This window comes from Pocillopora damicornis, chromosome 8, assembly GCF_964200805.1.
Source record: "Pocillopora damicornis chromosome 8, jaPocDami1.2, whole genome shotgun sequence".
Taxonomy (NCBI): Eukaryota; Metazoa; Cnidaria; class Anthozoa; order Scleractinia; family Pocilloporidae; genus Pocillopora; species Pocillopora damicornis.
Window position 1 is genome coordinate 23148398 of NC_142677.1, and position 16467 is coordinate 23164864.

Here is a 16467-nt window from a genome sequence, read left to right on the forward strand (position 1 = left end):
TAAAATTTGATTGGAAAGAAGATACAAAACTAACCGCAGATTGTGAGGTTTCCTGCTCTTTTCAATCCTTTAAACATTCATTTACTCCATTATACTTGGCTGCATAGCACGATAAAGGATCAAAGGAATTCTCATCAGAGATGTATTTGTTTACTTTGTGATAAGTGACTGTTTACATAACAAATACAAAGGTCGTTATTCGAACGTATTATACGATCCACGTTTTATGGATATTTCACGAGGGATTAATCTGATGTGATTCACAACTGGATCGAACTATCAAAGTATTTGGGATCCTTTAGGAATCAGTTCAAAGAGCGTTGGTTTCGCGATTTCGTGACAAAAAGAATTCACGACTACACTGAATCATATATCCCCTCCGAGTCCATTTCGAGCGAGACGTTTTCTCAAATTTAGTGCGTTGCGTCTGGCGGCTCATAAGCACAATTAAAAGGCATACAGAAAGATAAAAGTTTTATCGGAAAAAAGCTACAGTGACTTTGACAAAGTGGTAGTCCCTCAGTTCGAAGGGAATCGATCGGACATATGACTTTTTTAGAGTAAAGTAGTGTAGACGTACAAATCCCACAATGTGCTCTTGTCATCAAAGACGACACTTTGTGAGTGCTCGGGTAACCTCCTGATGGTTATAAAGAAGGAATCGGTGGGAATATTTGCTAATAACAATAGATCTTTAACAATTAAACGGAACAAAATTTGCAAAGGAAAAGAGAACAAATAAACAAAACAAAATTAAAATCCTTGATCACAATACCTGCATGGCTGGCTCCTGAGTCACTGCGTCACGTTACTCTTGATTGGCTGTTTCCTTTCCAGTTACTACAAGAACCTAAACAAAAGAAAATAATAAAACAGAATAGAATTGAACTCACGCGGAAAATGGAAATGATATTGGCGCTTGAACCTGACAGCACGCGCTTTTTGTAAAATCAGTATTACACAATTTGCTTCGTAACGAGAGAATATTCAAATTTATGTGAGTGAAGGCAAAAAAAGTTCTCAAAAAAAAAAAACCGCTCCCTACTTCCCGCTTTGTCTCCGATAATTCCAGACTATCGATCGGAATTGTCTTCGTTAGTCTGCAAAATCTGGGACGGCTCGAAAACAGTAAAAGCCCCGAGATATCTCCCTGGGATTTTTCCGAAGGGTTTTCCCCTGGAATTTTTCCCCGGGATTTTCCTCTGGAATTGTCCTAAAAGGCGCTTCTCTGAAATTTTTCCGGCGATGAAAACTCGTGAAACTTCATTCCTGACATTAAGGCTCCATCCACTTTTTTCAAGTCACACTTGATAGTTCTGACATGTTTTTGTTAGTGTGCGTGTTAGAGTTCTCGCAATTTTTTCCGATTTCTATACTTAATATTGTCAAAGGGATATATATCTTTCATATTCAAGTCGCTGGTTGAACTAATCTGTGAAAATCTCTATGATTTTGGTCTGTGACAATTTTGGCGATAAGAATCAGTCTGTATTTTTTTCCTATTAACCGCCAGAAAGTTCCATTTCCCTGATAAGAAAAACCTAAATGGCTGACACTGAAAAAAAATTCGATTGTTTTAATCATCAATGAGACAGGACTATAAATGGAGCTCTTTAGAGCAATAAAAACCTCTTATTAAGAAACCACATTTGGTATATCAACGCGCGCAAAAATTCCACGCATCCTTTAAGAATTATCTTCGAATTATAAGCGGTACTGATAGGTGCTAAGCCGATTATGGAGGAGATTAATGCTGCTGACTTATCAGCTATAAACAGACACAGCTTGCTATGAATGCACCTGCATTATGCAACTGAGATACGAGCTAAAATAACAGAAAGAGATTAGTGTCAGAGCGCAGTGGAGGGGGGGGGGGGAACTTTGATGGAAAACCTTACACTTAGGAGCATACCTTAATAGGAAGGATTTTTAAACCCTGTCGTTCAAGATACGGTGCAGACTATGGACAGGATTGGAGAATTGGTCTAAAAATAGGTATGATTTGAAAGGAAGTTGCATTGACTAAGGTTTCATAAACAATGCTCCAAGCTAGAAAAATTTACTGGTCAATAAGAGAGGCGGAGAGAAAATTCGAAATTAGAGTAGAAAGGGCGCTGAAGAGTTGGTGCTGATGGTAAAAACTCCTAAAGGGGGCTTGGGTCATATTACCTCGGAAAATGTTTATTAATTATGGTTGAAACTGAGTAGCTACAAACCCTGTAGCTGCTCGATCGCTGTTCATTGCTTCGAAATTAATCCCTGGCGGACTTTCTCCGAGGCCATTCTCTGACTTAAAGTTGGAGCAAGAGAGTAAATAGATAGATTCTACGAAAATTGGGGCAAGGTAGGGCATTTTTTGAGCTAATTCTGTAGAATAGTGTTCTACCATATATAAGGGAAAAGCTCAGGGTTGCAGAATTCCAGTAGTGTATCATCGTAATGAGTGCTCTTCTTCTCAATCCTTGAAACACTGTCTTCAGTAAAATGTCTATCGAGGTTTAAGTTCATTAGGAGCTATACATCTCACGTCTGTCCATTCCAAGTGCTTTTCAAACTCGATCACAGAACTCTTAGAGGGATAAAGTGGTGTTCTTTTCATCGAATTTGTGGTGTTTAAGCTCAAATCATGTGGACTTTTCGAGCACACAAAGAAAAGTTCGAACAACAGTCGAGCAAATAGTAATGAAAAAAAGTAACTCCGAAATATCCTACGCCCTTTTCTCGAAGTTTTTGACATGAATTTTCCGCCACTCTTTCAACTGATTACCACAATCTTATTCCAATATCAATCCACACAAACTCGCCTTTCCTACCTCTGAAGTTATCTCCTTTTTTCCCATTTCCCTCGCAGAAATACACAATTCCACGACCAAACTTCTCGGTAAAGACAATCTAAAAGTGAGGTGTCACTTTATCGCCACTTGACTGCTGGTGTTAACGAGTCACATGACATTTCTTAGGTTCCTTTTATAATCAATATCTTGTGATAAGCGCAATTACTTAATTAGTTAATCCAACAGAATCAATATTTTCTTTTGTTGTTCGTTTAAGTACCACTTATGGTCGACGCGAAAATCGGCGAGAAAATTTTAATCCACTTTTCAACTTTTTTAACGCGTTTTCAATTTGTGATTTGCGACACCGTCAATTGAACCCTGAAAAAGGCAAGGACATAACAAAGCTGCTAACTTTAAAAAGTTTTGTGATACATCTAAAGAGATTGCTCGACGGATGCAATATACAGACTTAAAAAGAGCGCTAGACTGATGGTCCCTTAGTTTTAACCTATGACTCAACTACATCCCTCTACGGTAAGACAAGAGCATATGTCCTTTTGTCTCAATAAGGTACTTGGTTTGGATCCACACTGGAAATATTGCAGCTGACGTCTTACAGCAGTGACAGTAATCAGTTCACTTATAAAAGCTGGAGCTAGACTATGAATGATTTTAAATCTCCGTGACTAAATTTTAACTATTCTATATTTTACAGACAGCCATTGCAATGACTTGAGAAAAAGTGTGATCTGACAGAATCTGCTCTCCTGAAATATCAGGCAAACATGATCGTTTTGAACTCTCTTTACTTTATGTATGGGTCATTTGAGAGTTCCTAATCAGGAAGAAGTTGTACTCGAGGCGGCCTGAAATAATAGCATGTTTAGGAGTTTCTTTGCGTTCTTTAGTCAGGTATATCCTTATTTTTCCAATGATGATAAAACCGTGTAAAACTAGTCCTAATATAGATTAGTTTTAGTTAAAACAGACTCCAAGACTTTGAACAGGAGAGTGTAGAACTATGTTACATTGGAAATTTTAACGTGTCTAATAATTGCTATAGCCAGCTCTGCTTTGTGCGAATCATAAGAAACTTAGTCATTGCCTAATTAAGGTGCTTAGAAGAATTTAATCCTTCAACTCCAGAAGTGATTAACTTGTTATTTCTCATTGCGATTCCAATACTTCATCTAGAAAAAAGGTAATGAGAACAGAGAAGCTTATCAGTTATGGGCTGTTATCTTGATGTAAATCAAATTATTTTGTATGGTATTCAGAAGGAAAATGAGTAATCGGATCTTGAGAGTTAAAGGTTAATCGAGATTCTGAGGGCCAGAATTATAAGACAGTATGAGGAATGATATGTAGATCTGGGGAGGAAAAAGGTTTTAACTAAGCTTCATCCTCTCATTTTTGATGACATGTTCGTCGTAAGAATATAACGTGTGCTTGAAGTGTGCGGTGCGAAATTGTCACCAAGATTGAATGCCTAGTCTTTTTGAAGAGAAAATACGCGTAAATTCCCGATCGTCAGCGCAAATTTAAGTAAACTTTTTCACTCATTGAACGAGTATGCTTCACTTGTATTAGGAAAATTCAAGTTTAATAGCGTAGAAAGCTAAATAGGCGTAAGTAAATTCGCCGATTCTCAAAACTTTCCGTGATATAGCCCCCCCAGCGCATGAGTATACATATGTATGTCTGCTTTTCCTCTACTGTGTTAAGTTTTTCCTCTCGTTTTCCATACATGTCTACTGGTTACACGGAAAAGAAGCAAACTGAAATGCTATTAACTGAAATGAAAAATCAACTGGGCAAAACACCTTTTCTTCAGACAAAGAGATGAACCTATCCACAGTTCGTGCTTCAAAATAGACAGAATCCGTAATCTAAGTTAGATTTTCTCGGCCAATCCAGGATCTACTTTCAATTTATTCACGATTCCGCTTCATTTTTTTTTCAAAAATCCGAATTTCATTAGTTTGTTTAAGGCTTAGTCTTTTTATAGTTCGTTTACTTAAGTTTGTCACCTTAAATCCAGCGCATTCTTACAATACAGGGCCACCGCAGAGATCCAGGTAACCTTTCGGTAGGCGAAAGTAGTTGGTCAGGAGAGTCTGCAATTTAACTGGGGTTACAACTCCCTCAGATACTATGTTAAGTCTTGAAGCTAATGATCTCAAGGAAAGAAGGTAAACCAAATTAAATTTCGTGGAAAATGAACATTAGATGGTCTCCCGACAGATTTTAATGCGATTTGTTAATGATAAAAACTTACCGGCTAACTCTCGTGTGCCCTTACGCCGTGGTTTAAGCAGATAATGTTCAGAATTATAATTGATTTTGCACAAATCTATTCTGTTTTAGTTGTTACTATTGAAATAAGACCCAAAGATTTAAATTGAGGCCAATCGAATTTTTGTTATTCCGGACACTCCACGCTGACTCCGCAAATTATTGAACATTCTTGCAAGAAAATACGGCCAGCATGGAAATTAAGAAAAAGTAACAGCTGTTCCCACTAGGATGAAAAAATAAAATAAAATAAAAAAACAAACCGTTTGGCTTTTCGTCTCCGAAGTGTTCTGCGCAGTTTAACAAATAAAACACGCCCTTTACATCATGTTGTAGTTTTTTTTCTCCATCATTTAAATGAAATTCAGTAGAAATCAATCAGTGCAGACAGTAACCTTTGATCATATTGGGTTGACTCCTAATGATACGCCAAAATTCAGTTAACGCGGATTTTTTTCCATCAGATTGTTAACTGGCGTTGCCATGGTCCCGCTGACCGCACTAGGCATTTCATTAACAACATCTGTTCTGTGATGAAACATACACAGATAATTTTGCTTTGACGACAGGATTAAGAAACGAAAAAAGAGCGGCCGGTATTTTCGTGACCGCAACACTCTGCTGATCCATAAATATATCACTTTCGCCTCAAGGGTTTGAAGAACTGGGTGTCAATATTTTGAGTGGTTTCCTGCGACAACCAAAGTTTCCTTCAACCTGACAGAGAGCACTAAATATTGCTTCGCTAGAATAAAGTTAGGCTGATCGGATTTTAATACCATAAAAGGAACAAGGTGTTTTCGGATATCAAAGATTTTATACAGATAACAATTACAAACTTGAAAAAATTAACAAGGATTTTTTTAAGGTGTCGTAACTCTTATAGTGTGTGAAATCGATCTTGAAAACGCTATTTAAACAGCGATGAGCGACGAGTGAAGGGTTATGTAAGATGTACAGCTGAACTTCTGAACTACACTCTAAATTCCATCTGGTGAAATCTGACTTTAAATGCGTGAATCATGTCTTAAATCGCGAGCAAGTGCGGCTATCGAGCGGTATTCTTTGTGCAAAAGATTAAAGATTATGACGCCAGAATTAGGTACAGTGCGATGTGATAAGCCCATCAAGGGAAAATTCATCCGAAAATCTCTCTATTCGAGTGCTGCATAAATTAAGTTTAGTCCATCCATCATTCCTGCATTTAAAATCGATCTGTCTCTCCGTGTTTATCAGAGAGATGAGTACTTTAAACGATAAACCTCTTGAAGGATTTTCATTAACGACTGCCATGGATTAAGAAAGTTTCAGACTGCGAAAAAGGCATCTAGAGCTGAATAGTAAATTTACAAATGTGCCGGAAAATGCATAGCAGACGGCGATTCAATGTAATGTTAGGTGATCAATTGTAAATAACTTGTTTGCTCCTACCGCCTCACCTCCCGCATGGTGGGCGCTTCCCGAGTTGTAAAACTCGAACAGATCGCTGTTTTATCATTACTTTTGTTGGCAATAAAAGACATTTTTATGTCACGCTGATCAAAAAGGTCTAAACAACGAAACCTCTTAAGAATCTACTTGAAACTTAAGATGCTCGCGTTCTTTAAACAAGAGAGCCAATTTGTTTGCATTTTGTTTTTTACGAATGACCTCCGGTTTCTATCAATTATTCTTTCCAAAAATGAATCCCACGCTTCTTTCGTTGTAAGAAACGACTGAGCGAACTAGTCGATTGCTTTTTGTAGGTAGTTGATTAGAGACGGCGAGATCAGGAATTCCAGTCTTATTACAACCCCAAGAGCTGATTATGGCGACATTAACTTAATTATAAGGCTACCGTTTGGGTTGAATTAGTGAATGAAAAATTTTTCTGATAAAATAAGCGTTCGAAGGCCAACATCGAGATAGAAAGGAATCAAACCGGTACAAAAGAGTCCATGAAGGAATTTGAAGTAAATTGTTAAAAGAACGTAACATCTTCATAACATTAACCGCTGAAACACACCACAAACCGAAAAATCTTTACTGTTCCAAACTTATCATACGAGAAATCGTTCCCACTGGAACAGGCATCAGTCACGACTTACCTTATTTTTTTTCCAAGACGCAGACGTGAATAGTTGGAAGAAAAGATGTCTTTCAGTCGTGCATCAAGAAGTATTAATGTCACATGTTACCCATCCCAAACCGGTATAATGACTCAGGTTTTCTCTTTCTCACGGCGTGAACCTGGAAATGTAAATTAGCGACTTTTCCACTGATCAAATGGCGCTTTGTGAAAGTAATTAAAAGCGAACAAAGGCCGTTCGTCACACGCACAGATCCACAGCAAACAGTTTACACTGGTATGCATAAACACAACGGGCGATAACGTCAAAGCGGTTCGGACTCTAAAGTATTTCACACACAAAAAGAGCTTAACACGTGTTTTTTGTCAATTACTTTTCATTACTGAGAGTGGTAATGGAGATCTCTCATTTTGAAAGGTTTAATTACCTTGTTAAAAGTCCACGGATTTTAAAGAGGGCGCAGCTTTCCCTGGGTCAAAACACCGCCTGTGACGTCACAAGTTTATTCACCAGACTGCACTGACCTATGATAATCAAGTTTTGAAGCAAGGAACTCTCGAAGAGTGCCATTAATGTTTTTAGGAACAAAACCTCTCTTTTCTTCGTCGTTTCTCTGGTAAGCACTCGAATCATCTGAGTATGCTTTGTTACGACTCTCTGATGATAGAGAAATGGATTTTAATGCGATATCAATTTCACCTCGTTTTATTTAGTCTGTATACAGCACTAAAGATGCCTCAAATACTTGACAAATGTGTATTAAGATACAATAAAAAGTACTTTGACACCCTGGGGGTCTAAACTGAAATGCCGCATGTCTTAGCCTGCGAGTGTGTCCTCGTTGTTGGCACCGCAGGACGCGCGTTTCTTCACCCGTGGCGCGCGGGAAGAATTGAAACGAGGTACTAGTCGAGGAGAGGTTTACCGTGGACCTGGCTGTCTAATCTCATCATCTACTCGCTCGTTAATCAACTAATGTTGTTAAAAAACTGTAACATTTGCTCATATTCTCATCAGCCAACAGCGTCTGTTCCACGAAGCTAAAACCGATTTTCTGTGAGCGGAGCTCTAGGAAGAGTAAGCTTTTGTTTGCATAATCCTTTAAATAATTTTGCCGCACGTGTAATAAACCGTTTACTAATACCTCAGCGTCAGAAATTTTACTGCATGGGATACCTACTTATACTTAAATATTCTTCGAAACGTGTCTCATTTTGTGACAACAGCAAAACCCTCTACTATCTTGAATTAACATTTAAGCGGAGATTTGTTATCGTGCGGGACATAAAGTCTGGGAATTGGGGAATATCACCAAAGAAATATTACCTGATGTTCCCCAAATTTTGTAAAGGCGTATCAGGTCATGTGACCCTCTAGACCAATCGTGCTTATTGCTTCTTTATTCATACGGTTAAAGAGAAAGTTGTTCGGAATGCTTTGATTTGATATGATTCAACAGACCTCTATACCTTACAAAGTTCCTACCGCAATATCTACATTTGTGCACAGTGTCCTCCGTCTCGTGCAGTTTCACGTGTTTTTTCATATTACTTGGATCACTGAACGACTTGTCGCACACTTTACATCGTAAAGGTTTGAAACCCGTATGCGTGCGCATGTGGATTTTCAGTACATACTTCCTGCAGTACACTTTCCCACAGTAATCGCACGTGAAACCTTGGTTTCGCTGGGGAGCCTGAGGCAGACTGCTGGTGTGGTGCGCAAAGAACGGGAACATGCGCGCATAATTGGAGTAGCCGTACCTCTGATCGACGAAGAACGCGGGTTCATAAAAGCGCATAGCGGCATTGTCAATTGACTCGCGTGGAACTGGAGACGAATAGCATTGGCATTGCATTCGATGCCGAAGATGTGCATTGTCAGCTGGCTGCATTCTCTGATGAATAGAGCAGGATCCTAGTCGAGTGTAGTTATTAAGTATTGAACCTTGTCTACTCTTTTGGTAGTCTGGCATGTGACTTGTTTGATTCAGCCGTTCCCTGAGTGACACCGTGTTGTTTTCCTCGTTCTCTTCAGTTGTCATCGCCTCATCGGTCACAGCAGTGATTTTTCTTTGCTTTGAAATGTCTTGTGTGTCGTTGTGGCTTTTACAAGTGCATTCGCGATCTGCTTCACGTGGCAAATATACCTCACTGCCGCGCCGCAGACCTTCGTTTCCGTTTTCGGCCGACACCCTGTTGTTATTTGAAAGTTCTTTTGGTCCTATTGAGCTCCTGATATTAGCATAACTTTTAAAAGCTGACACATTTAATGGAAAATGTCCATCCCGCAAGTTATATTGACCAAATGTACTCTTAATTGGGTTCCTCAAAATTTCACTTTCTGGAAATGTTGGCAGAATGGTGTTGCGTTTATGCAGATCAAGGATATAATTCTCTTGGAAACAGTTTATAAAATCACCGTTCTCTTCTTTGACATGGAACCTGTCTTCATCTCTTTTTTGGGAGTATTCGTTATCTTCAGTCCTCACTAACAGGCGCCGACGTTTGGCGGAGGATAATTTCCTTTCCATGTCTTCACGATAAAGATGCCTGCGAAGATAATGTTCGTTTCCTTGAAACTTCTTTCGGAATTCTTGTTTATGGTACTCAGCCAACGACTGAGGTTCGTTCAAAAACTTTCGTAGGGGAGGTGGTGTAAAACTCGAAATTAGACTCTCTAACGTGGGATTGGACAAGACACGACCATTGCCGAAAGCGACCGACGTTTCCTTGGTTATCATCGAAGCACTTTCGTCTACCGAACATCTCTGCCTATTGTCCGCAGTCGAACGAGTTCGATCATCAGTTTGTTCCTTCGCCTTCGATTTTTTCTCTTGATTCTGCGAGCTTTGTTCTATCTTCAGATATTGCTTGGATGAGTTTCTACCTACAAAATCGTCATCATCATCATTATAATCATCATCATCATCATCATCATCATCATCATCATCAACCCCTTCTTCTTCCTCTTCTTCTTCCTCTTCCTCTAAATCTTCATCATCCTCGCTTTCCACACTCTTCGCACTGTTTTCTCTCCGTAAGGTGATGTTGGAACCCAGTTCCTTGCATTTATAAGTTTTATGAACGGAAAGAGCTTGAGAACATCGAAAGATCTTTTTACAGTTATCGCAGGTCCATCGACTATCTGCAAGATTGATTGACTCACGTCAGAAAATATGTTTACTTTAACATACACTTTATTCTCAATGACTTGAACCTAAAAACAAAATTATTAGTTATCAAGGGCAAGGAAATAAACGAATAATCGAAAGGATACAAAGACCTCTTTGGTCATGCATGAAAAGCACTGCTCGAGTTCACATTGTTAAGAAAATAGAGCTTGCATAGCTGCCTGCGGCTGTGGTTCAGCTTTTTATGCATGCAACTATGTGCGATGTACGTTGCAGAGGTGTACATTCCATATGACGTTTATACTCGTTCGCCAGGAAAACATTTAAGTTGACGTGAAACATTCAGCCTCCGGGATACCAGACTGACATCTCAGGTCTATAAGAAACTGAATTACATTTCAATGAGCCCTACAACTTGGGGAGGGAGGTAAATTGAACTTCTTAGCTCAATCTTCCGTTATCTTATGTACATTCGGCGTCAAAGCCCTTCCCGGCATGCCCTGTCAACCCGATTAAACCAGCTGATAACCCCCGCTTTACGGATTCAAACTAACTAATACTTCCCTTGCTCTCTTCAAGGAAACACTTTCTTGAGAGAGATCTTTTCCTCGCATAAGAGAGGAGGGAAAGTAATGGGAATATTAAAGAAGCAAAGTTATTAACCTTCAAATTCCTCCTTTTCAACGTTCTGCAGTCCACGTTCTTCCTCTAAAGAAGGAGCCAGCCACACTCGAAACTCTTCGCCAGACAATATGTCTCTTGTTGTTCGGAAATAGATTTTATCATCGTTCGGAGATCGTATCACTTGCAGGTTCTGCTCCTTTTCGGAACGTGCCAGATTCACAGCAGACATCCACGAAAAGTCGCCGAGCGACAAATCGTGCTCGATGACGTTTCCTCTGTCTGCGGTCTTTTCAAAAGCAAAGAAAAGACAGCGTTATTTTTCCGACAAGGAATTAATTGCATCGTAAGCTATGATTTGTGTGGTCAAGCGTGAATTTTTCTTTCCCGAAACATTGCCATGGTCTTCAACAACGAAACATAGATAATGCCTATTCTTTTCTTAAAAGTATTAAAATACTCAAGAATATATATTTTTTCATGCTCGAGGCTCAGTGATCCAATCGGGCTGTCGTAAATTAATTTATCCGGAAATTCATGTAGAGTATTCTTGTCCAATTTACTAGAAATATTAGCTCAAGTGACTTTTTTATTTTATTGACTAATACTGCGTGCTATTCCAGTGAATACAATTTTGCATTTGTTATTCGCATCCTAAACTAACGAATGAAAACTTGCGTGCGGCTAAAACCTTCAGCTTCTAACATAAGATATCTTTTGTAAACTTAAAAGTCAACCATAAAAATGAAGGTGTCTTTCAGTGCTGAAGGAAGTGAAGACAGCGAGCGGCACGCCTTTGACTTGGAAACGTAAGAGAGATGAATGTTCGCTAAACCTTAAAGAAGCAGACTAACACATGCAAGAAATTCATAGCAATGATGGAAGCAATAGGTAACTAAGAATGGCTCCGGCTGAGGAAAAGATTGAATATGGTTTTTCGAGCTATCGGGAAAAATAGTGTACTTTTTTTAACATTTCATGAGTGAATTACCTTCGCTTTAAGAGGTCATATCTAAAACAATGTTCCGTAAGTTTTTCGAAAAAAGAAGTTCATTCACAAACAAGTTTGAAATCTATAACAGTGGCTTTCCTTTTACAAGATCTCAGTTGAGTTCTTAAGATATCATGGTATCGAAAAGTTGGTTACATGGCAAGATTCATCTCACTTTTCTCCTGTTGCGTTGGAGAACAACTCACGTAAGCCACTGTTCGGATGTGCGCCCAAGCTCATCTCTCAAAAGACTCTCGAGACAATGGCGTAAATTGAACCAAATTACACCCATGCAAGGTAACATATAATATCTGTTTAAGCAGACTTCACAAAACGCTACACTTTTAACTTGAACTAATATTTGGCGCATTGTTTTGGCTAAATAAGTTGCTGTGTTTGCCTTTATCAGACTCTACCTATAAAAACGTTTCAAATGAATTTGGTTGTTCCACAGAGGTCTACTAATTCCAGCTTTTATAAAATAGCATTTCCACCTCGTCTTTTGATCACATTCGAGTGAGGGGAACTCAGACGAGTTGAAAAGACAGAGCTTTTGCGCTGATCAACGCTTAAACAAAATGATTTTTCAGTTTTTACCTTCCATACAGTCTTAACTATCCGGGAGAATCTTCAATTTACACGGCTGTTACATAACTTGGAAGTTTTAGAACTTCTTCATTTTAATTGCGCAAAACAATAGCTCGGTAGAGTTAAGTGGGGGCTAAGTGAAGTCTAGAAATGACAGCCACTCAAAAATACTCATTGTTTTAAGTGAAAAATGCTTTTATACATTGTTGTAAAAATCCGCCCTCTAATGCACTGTCAAGAAACGCCAAATGTTTGATTCCCAAACACTACGCCGTGAGATGTCATCAAAAATATTCCTTTGACACTCGAGGCAAATGTCTTTTTTGACCCAAGACTCTGTTATGAGGGACGAGGTCACAAGTTCATAGGGAAAAGCTGCAGATCGCGGAGCAAAGTAAATCCCTCTCATTGCTGACACGATTGGAAGCAAATGTGTTTTTGTTTGTCTTTGTTCTTGAGATAAATTTCTACTGTTTTTCATTTCACAAAACATTACTTTCTATAATATTTCTTAATTTATTTGGGGTTAAGAAATCTTTTCTTTTTACTCGTTAATTGACTGGTTATGGTTTAAAAAAAACATTTCAAATGGAGACTTCACTGAAGGTATACGAAGTGCTGAGTCGTTCAGTAACCTTAGCTGTGACACCTGTATTAGCTAAAAGCGCCAAAAACAACAAACCGTTTAAATTGCTTAGAATATCAGGAAAAGTTTCCAACTAGTTGGGCCCTTTTCCTGTGCATTTATTTCTGGATTATATTTCTGCGCAAGAAACATACTCTTCTTACAAAAAAGTGTTTTGAAACAAGAAAAAAAAAAAACCACACTTTCTCGGTTAAGGCTATTAACACCGGCCTATGAGAACTACCCATATGTTTTGAAGTTGTATTGAAGTATGTACACTGTTTGAATTTGTCACAAAGCTCATTAACACACACAGAGCCATCGTGCATTTGATTTAAAACCACACTTTACTTAATGTAAAATTTCGATATTATGCGTTAATTTTGTTAGTTGATTAGTGATTCAAAAAGATGAAGTCTTCAATGAAAAAATCGCTTATTCTCCAAGGTGTGCGGCGCTTCTGAAAAAATGGACCAGTCTTTAAATAGTTAAGCATTGATCGGGGATGTGAGCTAATTGCAACATTGACATGGTGAATGATAACACGTACAGCTTAAGTGTTTGTAAATATTTGTGAGGAAGGCGCACTTCTCGGGTAATATTTGCTTGCGGAGCTGTTTGCTTTGTAAAAGTTCTCCGAGGAAATAAATTACAAAAAAACTGAATTTGTTAGAAATGCGCGAAGGTCAAAAATGCACCCTTTCCTTAAACGGTTGTTTGTGACTTTCTGATTTCATCAAGCCCTCTAGGGGTTAAATCAAACCCTGGGATGGTTTTTTTGTTCGTAAATTATTTCGGCGGAATTTTCGTTAGTAAACTATCTTTCATCTAAAATCTATTTCCGATGTTAAGTGAAGCAGCTTGGATAGACATTTTTAAATCAAACATTTCACTGAGACAGCTGCTATTAAATTTCAGTCCTATAAAAAGCAGAAGTAGTTTTATTTCAAGGAGCTGAAACTATGAAGTTTAAATCAATTTCTTATCTTCCCCATACCCCTCTCTGACTGCAGATCTTTTTCCAACCCTTTTATAAGGATTATTCCACACAAGCAAGTAAATCCATTAACAATTACCTTTCCATCAAAAACGCACTTTTTTGTTGTAGCTTTTCCATTCAATGGAAAGATGAGAATCCCATCGAAATCTGCCTTCAGTGATCTCTACTTCAGTATCGTGAAACCCAACCGGTGATTACAAATAGCTGCCTTTCTCAATAAAACCTAAAAATTAATTTTTTTCCCATCCTTGTTGCACAAACGATTTTTGCAGGACTTACTAAAGAAAAGCGATTAAATTGATTTTAAATTAATGTGATCAAGAAAAATGTAGAAGTAGACCTTCTCTCCCAGGGCCTTACCCTTTTTATGTTGTTAGATTTATAAATTTTTTTTGCCAACATTTAATTATTTTGCTAATGATTTCTCTCAGGTAATTACACTGCTCAGTGTTCTCTTCAGTGGTAGTAGAAAAGATGTGTCTAACATCGTGAAATGAGCTGATGTGAATGACTTCGCGGCCGACAGAAAATCCTTCGTCGTAAGTTGAGCAGTTAAGTTTAAAATAAAATGTATAACAGCTTTGAAACTTAAATGAATCATAGAAATTCATTTGAAAACGAAAACGTTTTCTGTTAATAAAATACCACGGAATTAATTGATCAGAATAACTCAATTCTGGGTCTAAGTTTGAGCTTTATTCAACAAGAGGTCAAAATAGCCTAAGTATTTTTGGAGGCTAACACCTTACCGAGAAAGTTCCATAAAATTCATAGTTAAATCATTTTAGAATACCCTTGGAATAATCAGGAACCACAAAATAGTCATTTTAAAATTCGTAAATTCGGCGCCTTTGTTCTACTTTTGAAGCTTTTCGAGTGATTTTGATATCTGCAATTCGACTGGCATGATCGATTTTTCTTTCCAAACTTTCATTCATATTCTAGTTCAACTCGAAACCTGTTTAGAACTAAAAGTTAGCGCAAGTTGTATAAAGTAAGAAAGACTAAATTGGACACTCATTCACGGTAGAAAAAAATCAATGTATGCAATTCGATTTTATTCACTTTCTTCCTGATCGTTAACTTTACTGGTGATTTGTAAAGGCTTTGCATTGCACTCTCAGCTTTTGACACTAATTCCACTATTTTAGCATATTTTTGGTGGTTTCAATTTAAGATGAAGATCTTTCGTGTTACACTAAATGAAACCTTTCAAGAGAACCGACTTTTCTTAGATGGAAAATTACCCCGACATTTGTGTCTTTATCTTGTCTAAGACTTTTCTTTATCCTGTTCTGCTATTATAATAATACTATATAATATACCAATAACTCTGAATAAAAACCCATAGATTAACCCATATCAGAGGGAATTTTCTTTACATGTACTCCTTGTGTCGACTTTTTAATCGATTGAAGTGAAAAAGAGAATTAAAACTATTGAAATCACAGGCGCCAATACACGGAAAAGCGCGGAGGCCGCTTCCTAATATCTTTTAGTCTGCATTACACCGTAAAAATACTATAAAACTGCAGCGAAATATTACAACAAATATTGATTACGGAGTGCTTACCTTGAATTTTGCTGAAGGAGTATGTAAAAACTGAACATTCTCAACCAATTCGGCTACGTTTCCTTGCAAAGGACCGATCAAAGTGTTTTTGGCGAGGAAGCTTGTAGTCCATACGCGAGTTTCGTTGCTCGCTGATAATATTTTTGACATTACGCGCTGAGTTTTTCTTTCTTTTCACAGATTCGAAACGTAAAGTTTATCAGAATGAGGAAATTCTAAATCTTTTAGAGGCAAATTAGAAAAACCAAAATTACTTAACGAAGGAAAAAAGCGGAAAAAAGTTACTTTTATACACACAGAAAGAAAGTCCTACTTGAGATCGCGCGAAAGATGAAAAGGAAATGAAAACTTAACCTATAGCAGACTTGTTTTTATTTTTGCATTTGAGTGTGGGAACGCGAGCCTGCTACGCATCTGTTCATCTAATAGGTTTTAGTCTTTTAATACATTGTTTAGATAAAATACCTTTGTTCTTTATTTCTTTAAAAGTATCTATTATAACCTCTAGAGGCTTTTAAATACATGTCGTGAAAAGACATCTGTGAAAGAGTCGAATGAGTCAAGCGCAACTCAAGGCCCTAATTAAACCAAATTGGGCCAGGTTGAAACCGTCTGTAAAACTTTATTATGATTCTTGAGATATTGTTCTTCGTGTATTCAAAGACCATATCGGGCTATTTCCTAGCTAAAGATATTAGAAAACACCTAAATTCCATATGTCTCAATTCCCAAGTATTTAGAATGTTTCTCAGATTTCTGTTTTCCCAGGGATTTTTTACACTTACCCCCTCGGGT

General features: G+C 37.9%; 2 protein-coding genes across 4 annotated transcripts in view; both read right to left on the reverse strand.

The window, feature by feature from the left end:
• The window catches only part of LOC113682143 (uncharacterized), a 53346-nt gene extending 45848 nt beyond the window's left edge, over positions 1–7498 (reverse strand). Inside the window, exons 1-2 of one of the 2 annotated variants that reach the window (XM_089180552.1) lie at positions 7160–7498; positions 776–850 (exon numbers count right to left, since the gene is read on the reverse strand). The gene's annotated coding sequence lies outside the window, so the exon portion shown is untranslated. The remainder of the gene's footprint in view (positions 1–775; positions 851–7159) is intronic. The other variant, XM_089180551.1, reaches the window with a different exon arrangement.
• A 332-nt stretch (positions 7499–7830) lies between these two features.
• On the reverse strand, positions 7831–16021 carry LOC113682155 (uncharacterized). Of its 2 annotated transcripts, none has more exons than XM_027199310.2 (3): positions 15673–16021; positions 10938–11184; positions 7831–10288 (listed from the first exon to the last, which is right to left on the reverse strand). In XM_027199310.2, the coding sequence occupies exons 1-3, from the start codon at positions 15820–15822 to the stop codon at positions 8553–8555; spliced, it is 2133 nt and encodes a 710-aa protein (XP_027055111.2). In that variant the 5' UTR covers positions 15823–16021; the 3' UTR covers positions 7831–8552. The 2 variants fall into 2 exon arrangements, with proteins under 2 accessions (XP_027055111.2, XP_089036687.1); XM_089180561.1 differs by lacking the exon at positions 15673–16021 and adding an exon at positions 12484–12571.
• Positions 16022–16467: the final 446 nt, after the last annotated feature.